Source organism: Xenopus laevis, chromosome 2S (assembly GCF_017654675.1).
Source record: "Xenopus laevis strain J_2021 chromosome 2S, Xenopus_laevis_v10.1, whole genome shotgun sequence".
Lineage (NCBI taxonomy): Eukaryota > Metazoa > Chordata > Amphibia > Anura > Pipidae > Xenopus > Xenopus laevis.
Genome location: NC_054374.1, coordinates 36,514,836 through 36,524,966, shown reverse-complemented (window position 1 = coordinate 36,524,966; position 10,131 = coordinate 36,514,836). Strand labels below are relative to the sequence as shown.

At 37.0% G+C, this 10,131-nt stretch overlaps 1 protein-coding gene across 2 annotated transcripts in view; it reads right to left on the bottom strand.

The window, feature by feature from the left end:
- myo1c.S (myosin IC S homeolog) overlaps positions 1-10,131 on the bottom strand; it is a 108,875-nt gene that overhangs the window by 54,361 nt on the left and 44,383 nt on the right. The window contains exon 1 of one of the 2 annotated variants that reach the window (XM_018248156.2): positions 8,602-8,701. Coding sequence (XP_018103645.1) covers positions 8,602-8,640 — 39 coding nt within the window. The 5' untranslated portion in view covers positions 8,641-8,701. 2 annotated transcript variants of the gene reach the window in all.

The window sequence follows — 10,131 nt, the reverse complement described above, 5'->3', positions numbered from 1 at the left end:
CGGCCGAATCCAAAATAGTAGATTCAGTGCATCCCGATTATATTTTTATTACTTTAATTAAAACATTCATTTTTTGTTGTTATTGTTCCTTTAACACTGATGTTCTATTCCTGCAGGAGATGACATAAAAGTGACTTTTGAAGAATCTCATAAAACAAGTCATTTAAAGCAAATTAAACAAAAGGGTTAATCACTGGGGAAAGGGGATGACAATTTGTTAGGCATCCCCCAGTTATTGTAATCAATAACGTCAGTCCTCAGGTCGGCACTCCTCTTATGTCCCAAGTTTTTTTTTTAGTGCAGATGGATGCACAATTGTTTTTAAATTGCAGCCTACCTACTAAATGCAGCACAAGGGTTTTCGCTGACAAATGAGAAGCAAAAGAGTCATGTTGAACAGCTGTAACATAAATTACATAAGAAAATACCAGCCCCATCAATATTCTTATTAAGAGGACATGACAAACTTTTTGAACTTTGCCGGAGAGCCCAGAGCTGACAGCAACTGATGCCTGAGGCTTTCATGAGAGCGTCTACAATGTCACTGTCTGCAAACACATTGAATTTAAGGACAAGGATATTTGGGAATTGAAATAATATTGCATAGAAAGGTGAAATAAGGGAATGGCAGGCAGCAAAATTAGATTCAATAATGACCCTCCCCATACAATTTCTATATATGACGCAGATCTCACTAGTGTATGCTCTGACAATTATACATACACAGGCATACACAAATTTCCTATCGCGAAAATGAAAATTTAATATAAGCTTCCTTATACTGAGGTAAGAAACTTAATAAATACAATCAATTAAACATTCTGCATTGTTTCCGAAATCATCAAGTTTATCTTCACTATCCCTTTCTCAGTGTCTGTTTCTCTTCATTCTGTCTTCATGCAGCAGTTGGGCGTCAGATGAATGATCCAATATATCTTATAGGGAGGCTTCCTTTCCTAGCAGATGTATTAGAGCTCTAACAAAATAACTGCCTTTTGCACAAATTCTGCATGTAGAGAGACACGAGTGAAAAGGAGCCCCCTATAAGATACTGTATATTGGATCATTCATCTGACACCCATCTCCTGAATGAAGACAGAATGAGGAGAAACACATGCTGAGAGAGGAATTGTGAAGATAAACTTGATTATTTCAGAAACGGTACCGAATTTTTAATTGATTTTATTTTAGAAAGTTTCTTATTTCAGTATGCTGAAGTTTATATTCAATTTTCATTTTCACAATAGTTCAATTTTCATTCACAATAGTTCCCATTTAAAGTTGTTCATCTTCAAACATGTTTTTCAGTTCAGCTGGTTTATGATTGTTTCATACTTTTTCCAATTACTATTTTCTATTTGTGACTGTTTTTCTAAGAAATATATTGACTAAATGTAGCGACTAAATGTAGCGACTAAATGTAGCGACTAAATGTAGCGACTAAATGTAGCGACTAAATGTAGCGACTAAATGTAGCGACTAAATGTAGCGACTAAATGTAGCAACTAAATGTAGCAACTAAATGTAGCAAATTGTAACAGTCAAGAATACTCCTGGATCACTGAGCTGCCAGACAAGCACCAGAGACACGAACATTAAACTTACATTTTGGGAAAATGGTACAAAAATAAAAAATGGAAAGCAATTGAAAAACGTCTGTTTATGGCAAAGAAAACAACTGAACTAAAAATAGTTTGGAAGTGAACAATCCCTTTAATTAAATGGGTAGGCCATGTTTATACATAACTGTTTTGTAGCATGTAGCATCATATGTAAGGGAAGTACAGGTAAGAGATCTATTATGCAGATAACAGTTATCCGGAAAGCACTAAAATACACTGTCATTTATAAATATAGGTATGGGATTTATTATCCAGAAACCTCAATTTTAGGAAGGCAATCTCCCATAAACTCCATTGTTAGCAAAATATTACATTTTAAAATTATTATTACTTTATTCCTCTTTAATAATAAAACAACACATCATGCTTGATCCCAACTAAGCTATAATTAATCCTATTGGGGTTTTGGGTAATTGTTTCATGATTATTTTTTTGAGATTATCATTTAAACCTTGTTTACAATTAATTACCCTGCCCTGCTATTTTCTTGTGCCAACAAAATTCAGCCTCTGATCCCAAATAAATACAGTGTACATTCCATTCTCACTATGTTTCTGCAATAATATCAAGGGACTGACCTACTTTTGGGGTCATAAGTTCTTTAACAAAGAGACTTGAAAAAGTCCCTTTAACACGATTGCAAAAATAAAACAAAAAGCTGGTTAATCACTTACACTGAATCACTGGATGGGGTTCAGATGTGCTGCAACATCATATTTTACCCTGGCCAAAACAGATTCACTCATATATGACAAATTATATGAAAAATTATAAATGAATAAATATAAATATCAGCAAGAAACACCTGTGAATGCGGCACAAAATAACTACTTATTAGGGATGCACCAAATTCAGGATTTGGTTCGGGATTCACTCAGGATTCCCCATTTTCAGCAGGATTCGGCCGAATCCTTGTGTGTGGCTGAACCGAATCCTAATTTGCATATGTAAATTAGGAGTGGGAAGGGAAATCACGTGGCTTTTCGTCTCAAAACAAGGACGTAAAACATACTTTTCCCACTTTTTCCTTTCACTCATATGATATGACAAATTATATGACAAATTATAAATAAATAAGTAAGAATCACCTATGAATGCAGCACACAATAACTACTTATTAGGTATGCTAAGATTTGGTTTGGGATTCGGTCAGAATTCGCCCTTTTTCAGCAGAATTCGGCCGACTACTTGTGTGTTGCCGAACCAAATGCAAATTTGCATATGTAAATTAGGTGTGGGAAGGGAAATCATGTGGCTTTTCGTCTCAAAACAAGGACGTAAAACATACTTTTCCCACTTTTTCCTTTCACTCATATGATATGACAAATTATATGACAAATTATAAATAAATCAGTAAGAATCACCTATGAATGCAGCACACAATAACTACTTATTAGGTATGCTAAGATTTGGTTTGGGATTCGGTCAGAATTCGCCCTTTTTCAGCAGAATTCGGCCGACTACTTGTGTGTTGCCGAACCAAATGCAAATTTGCATATGTAAATTAGGTGTGGGAAGGGAAATCACGTGGCTTTTCGTCTCAAAACAAGGAAGCAAAACATTCTTTTCCCACTTTTTCCTTTCCTGACTAATTTGCATATGCAAATTAGGATTCAGATTCGGTTGAATCTTTCACAAAGGATTCAGGGATTCGGCCGAATCCCAAATAGTGGATTCGGTGAATCCCTACTACTTATGAGGGTGTACAATGGCAAATTATCAGAAAACAAACGCAACCTGATGCAATTTCAGTAGCAAGAGTCAAATCCCATAAACATTCTCCTATATGCTGTAAGGTGAAATAATTGTACTATTTCAAAATATATGTATGATGCTAAAGAAGCTGTGAGAAATAAAATACTCTTGACTGTATTTCAAATAACTACTAGGTTACCTCTGGCTCTACTGTGACTTCTGTCACTTGGATTCTAGGAACACACGGAGCATTTTTCATTTCTTTTTCTTCATGAGATTCAGATTGAGCAGCCATATCTTCGTGCTGGGGCAAATGGTAGTCCTTTGGAATAAAGGCTGCTCGTTTCTCCTGCACCAGTGCCCAAAACCCTTTGGCATCCATGATCCGAATAACAACTGTGCCTTTATTGCACTATGTAAACTATGTAAAGAGTAGCACTTAAGCATAGTGGTTAAGGGCCCCTATGGTATTACAACAGCCAACCACAGAGCACGTCACCTTCCCCAGGGACAAAACCTTTTCATTAGGAAAGATATGCTCTAGGCCATGCCACTATAAATACATGTCCAGGACAGAAGTCTCATATAGAGAACAAAACTGACAGGACACCTAAAAAGGGGACAGTGAAACTTGACATTCATTTTTAAATAACAGATTTTAATTTCTGCAAGAAAAATCCTACTTAGCTGTTAAAGTGGCTGGTTTTATGGTTCTCAGGATGCAGATAAATTGCCTTGAAAATATATATATTTGATCCCTCCAAATAAGCCATTTGAGGCAACATGCACTGGTCTCACTGTGCAAAATAAAAGAAAATCCTATTCTTACATTTTAAGTGAGTTTAAAGTTACCTGTGAAAGTAACTGCTATTGAAATCAGCATGTCTCGGAGAAGTTCAGATTTTTAAATTTGAAACAATGTAGCAGAGGTCAGCTGCTTAAAGGGGTGGTTCACCTTTATAGGACAAGGAAAGTTAAACTATAGAAGTAGGCTAGAAATATTGTACATTATGTTTTGTGCTTCTGTACCAACCCACGGCAACCACAGCCCTTTAGCAGTAAAGATCGGGGTCTCCAAAGATTCCGGTGCTAATTGCATTGGTTTCTGTGCCGCCATGCAGTAATGATCTGTATTAATTACTAATCAGCCTTTATATTGTGACATTTCTATTCTATGTGTACTGTAAATTGTGAGGGGGTCCCTAAGCTCAGTAAGTGACAGCAGCACAGAGCATGTGCAGTGAATCAGCAGAAAAGAAGTTGGGGAGCTACTGGGGCATCTTTGGAGACACAGATATTTACTGCCTTGCCTTGGGCTGGTACAGAAGCACAAAACATCATGTACAACATTTCTACCTACTTCTTTAGTTAGGCTTTAGTTCTCCTTTAAAGTCTGTCATTCTGGTTCATTACTGAACGAAAGAATGAAAAGCAGAACTTTAACTAAAAAGTCGAGTATTTCTGTGAAGTGCACATGTTTGCTGGGGAAGTTTGAAGCAAGAAGAAGCTGGAAGAGGACCACTCTGTGGTGCTCACTGGTATAACCCCGGGCCGGTGCAGTTTTCTGCTGATAGGAGCACCGGCCCGGGTTTCAGGTAAGTCAATACAATCACTTGAGGGTGCCTAAGATTTGCCCCCCCCAAGTGCAGGATGCCTTTCCTTCTCCTTTAGAAACAATTACAATGAAAACTACAATGAAAACACTATTAACCAGCACAGGTAAGTGCAATTAATTACATTAGATAACATATTATAATGATTTTTTACATTTTGATCGGTACATATAATGTACAACCCAACATTTATCCTTTAGCTGCTCGCAAATAGAAAATGTAACTGGAACACAATGCACAATCAATAGGGCTCTCATCTAGCATGCTGTTCACATTGAAAATAATTCCACAAAATTCATTAGGGAATTCTGTGTAACTGTATTATATCACACTTTGCCTTTATTCCAGTTTTGAATTGCTAAATATGGCTCAGTGTCTAGGTCAACTTGGCCACACTCTGTCTTAAAGGAGAAGGAAAGCTACGGAGGCTGCTTATTGCCACAATAGTGCAGGCTATAACACTATATTTGATCTGCAGAATGCTTTACTATACCCAAATAATCTGCTCTAGAAGCTCTCTCTGTTTGTTTAGGATAGCAGCTGCCATATTGGCTTGGTGTGACATCACTTCCTGCCCGAGTCTCTCCCTGCTCACTCATAGCTCAGATTACAGCAGGGAGGGGAGGAGGGAGGGGGGAAAAGGGAGGGGGTAGAGGGAGACAGGAGCAAACTGAGCATGCTCAAACCCTAGTCCTGGAGGTTTAAAGGAACAGTTCAGTGTGAAAATAAAAACTGTGTAAATAGATTAAAAATAGAATAAAAAATGTTTCTAATATAGTTAGTCAAAAATGTAATATATAAAGGCTGGAGTGAACAGCCAGAATCCAACTTCCTGTTTTTCAGCTCTATAACTCTGAGCTAGTCAGCGACTTGAAGGGGAGCCACATGGTACATTTCTGTTCAGTGAGTTTGTAATTGATCCTCAGCATTCAGCTCAGATTCAAAAGCAACAGATATGACCCATGTGGCCCCCCCAAGTCCCGGATTGGTTACTGCCTGGTAAAAGGGTAACCAGTCAGTGTAAACCAAGAGAGCTGAAAAGCAGGAAGTAGTGTTCTGACTGACATGTTACACATCAAATCACACCAGCCTTTGTACATTACATTTTTGGCTAACTAACTATATTAGAAATATTTTTTATTTTGCACAGCCGATCTATTTACCCAGTTTTTATTTTTACACTGAACAATTCCTTTAAGCTGAAAGAAGGAAGTCTGATACAGAAGCCCATGTGTACACAATAGAAGGAAATAAATTCTGTGTTTCTTTTGACAGAGCAGAGACTCAGAGCAACATTGCATTGAGGATCTACTGATGTATTTATATAGACCTTTCTGATAAACTTTACTTGGTTTTAACTTTTCCTTCTCCTTTAAAAAACATGACAGAAGAGAGAAAAATTGACGTAACCTAACTGATCAGTAAGAGACGAATACTGCAACTGAAGAACGGGGATGCAAAAAATATATGCAATGGATGCACAAACATAATAGAACTAAACATGATGCTCATGAGAAAATATCTTTTTTATAGGCAAAAGAACTTTTATATAAATATATATTATATAAATATTTATATCATATATTCTTCACATTGGATAAACTTGGGACCCCGCAACAATTATTCAATTTCAAACCAAATCATATGAATGAATATTTTTGTCAGAGGACTTTAAATGTGAGTTTTATTCAATCAAGCATTGGCATGATCCCACCACAGTTGACAAACCAAAAGAGAAATCCAGGTTGGTTCTTGATACTCTATACATACAATGGGGTGATCTAATTGGATCACCCACTGGTTCTCTCGCATTTGCTAGAATGTGAGGTGCAGGTGTAATAAGATGTCCAGTATACAGAGGAGGGACCAGTATAAGAAGAGGTTTTCTGTTCAACAATTAAAGGAGATACATAAATTGCTTTGCCAGCTGTTTAGATTCTCAAGAAGCACATCACACCCAAAGGTTCCTGACATAGAAAGAGAGGTAGAGACATTTTTTTTGAGATGATACATTGAGTGATTTCAGAAGTTTTGCCTGAAATGACCCTGCATTGCAATTGTCTGAGGGCACTTGATTACACACATTCTCTTAAAAATGTAATGTATAAAAGCTGGAGTGACTGGATGTCTAACATAATAGCCAGAACACTACTTCCTGCTTTGCCGCTCTCTAACTCTGAGTTAGTCAGCGACTTGAAGGGGGAGCAAATGGGACAGTGTGAGTTTGCAATTGATCCTCAGCATTCAGCTCAGATTCAAAAGCAACAGTTATGACCCATGTGGCCCCCCTCAAGTCTCTGATTGTTTACTGCCTGGTAACCAATCAGTGGAAACCAAGAAAGTTGAAAAACAGGAAGTAGTGTTCTGGCTATTATGTTAGACATCCAGTCACTCCAGCTTTTATACATTACATTTTTGGCTAACTAAATATATTAGAAATATTTTTTTATTTTGCATAGGCTATCTATTTACCCAGTTCTTATTTTTACACTGAGTTGGTCATTTTTGATAGTTGTGGAGGTTTTTTTCCCATTTTATTCTGCCTCTTTGGAGCTTGCAATTTTGCAATTGGGGATCACTAAAACAGGCAGCCAAAAAAGAAGCTATTGTGATATGAGGCATCAGTTTTATTTCTACTTATCTTGACCAGAGTATAAACCGAGGTAGAGTTTTTCAGCATATTTTGGGGGTTGAAAAACTCGGTTTATACTCGAGTATATACGGTATGTTCTACTAAGGCCTTTTCCAAATCATCTCATTCATGCAAGTCTGGTTGCTAGGTAACTTGGACCATAGCAACAAGATAACTGCTGCAATTCTAATGTGGAACAAAAAAAACAATGTAGAAAAAAAAACGTACAAAAACGAAGACCAATTGCCTCCTAATATTACGGTCTACATCATATTGAAAATTGCACTAAAGGAGAAGGAAAGGAGGTCAGGGCTCCCTAACATGAAAAGAAACCTTTATAATATAAAAGTCAAAATCTATTAATTTCATGTAGAACATGCTGTTACCATTCAAGGTCAATGATAGGTACTTGGGAAGTAACATTGGCATCTAGATTTATGAAACTTTTAACTATACTTTAGATGGAGTGGATCAATTAAATTACTAAACAAATTTCTTAGCAAATATTTTGCTCAAAGATCTGTAATAGAAACTCAACTGCATTTATGGCACATGTATTGTTTTATGTTTCATGTGTTACTGCATGCGCAGTAGAACGAAAAGCAGAACTTAAAAGTCAGCTATTTCGTTCCAACTACGCATGTGTTTGCCCTAGGAAATTTGAAGAAAGCAGAAGACAGCTCCGTGGTGCTCACTGGTAAATCCCCAGGCTGGTGCAGTTTTCTGCTGATAGGAGCACCGGCCCGGGATTTCAGGTAAGTCAATACAATCACTTGGGGTGCGCCTTATATTTGGCAACCCCAAGTGCACCAAACTAATGCTTCTCCTTTAAAGATGAACTATTCCTTTCGTTTTATCCCTCTGTCATGGTGGTTCAAGCACCTAAAAATGCCAATATAAATCCTGCAGCCATGTAATATGATTCCTAACCACTTTCAGTGTAAATGTACAAAATTAACTTGTTATGTAAATATGTCTAAATATGTCTAATAATAGTAACATTATTTTGGTGCTGTGGAAGTGCAGTACAGATTCTTACATCATTCCTCCAGCCGAGCGGATTTCTGTACATCCTCATGTCTGGGGGAGGTGCTATCAATGCGCTGTCAAAATGACCCACCTGGGCTCAAGTACATGTAATCCAAATGCTACATAGGCAAAAGAATAGCAGGTAATGGCAGAAATCTCAAAAAAACACACAAAAATACTGATAACTTTACAAATATTCAGCTAACTCACTAATTACACTACAAATATACAAAAAATAGGCAACATAAAATAAAATTTATGACATTTACTGGACACTTTTCTAGCTTTTGAATAAAATCATATTCATCAGGAAATGCCTAACTAACCCAACCCTATTAAGGAGTCTTAAAAAACATTTAGCTGCAGCTACATTAGCTCCTCTTAAACCATTTAAAAGAAAAGAATCATTAACGCTCTGACTGAACTATGAGCCGTTTGCTATATATGATTCAACTCCACATGCAGGATTCATAACAACAATATGAGCTCACCGCTGCGCTGTACATCATTGTCACTTTCAAATTAAGCAAATTAAGTCCTGAAGCTAATGAAAACTTGTATACTCAGGTGGAAGTTACATCCAATCTTGAAGCCGCATCAGAAACTGGTACAATCAAACAGTCTAGTAAATTTCCACTGTGTATTTAACCATCCTCTGTAAAAGACTGCTTACTGGTACAATTTTGAGAGTTCTTCTACGGAAAATGTAGGATCATTTCAGATAAAAACAGGAAATATGGTTCCATGGTTAGAAAAATTAAAGACACTCCAGCATGAGTTCAGGCGTCACTGGCAGGGAAAGACAGGAATGAAAACAAAAAGGAATGAAGGGAAAAAGGGGCTGGGAATGCTGGGCTGGAGCCCAAACCTAATAACAATAACACACAAAGCATGGAAACGAGGCTTGTGATTGGTGGGACTTTCACTCCTACAGTTTCTGCACCCTGATGCAGATGTTTTAAGTGTTTTCATTTGCCAGAGCCCACACTCACTCATTATACAGGTAAGAAAGTCAGGCACAGGGATTCCAGAGAAAGGGAGAGCCTCGGCCGTATTAACAGTGACTATAAGTTATTCTCACTTATGGCCAGGCACAGATTGTATCTGCCGCTTACAGAAATATGTCAACATAACAGAACAACAGGCACTCATGCTACTCAGGGTAGTTCACTGTAACACCACAGCACACAATGACATTTTCTATTAGACTGAAAATATAAAAAAAAAAAAAAGGACAGAACTGGTTCAAATCCACATTTTTGAATTGCAAAGCAAATTACCTACATTTATTTTGGTTATTGAAAAAGGGGTAGTCAACTTTTAGTTTTAGTATTTTACAGTATTTCTACATCATAATGCAAGTTTAAAGATGACCTACCCATAAAAAAGGTTAATATAAATACTGCATTGATAACCATATAGTCTTGCATTATGCATCCATATAGTTTTGTAAATGAAGCATATGGATTTTATAGGACTGCTTTACTAGAGGTATCCTTTAGAGTGAATACCAGATGTATCTTTTAGAGTGAATACCAGA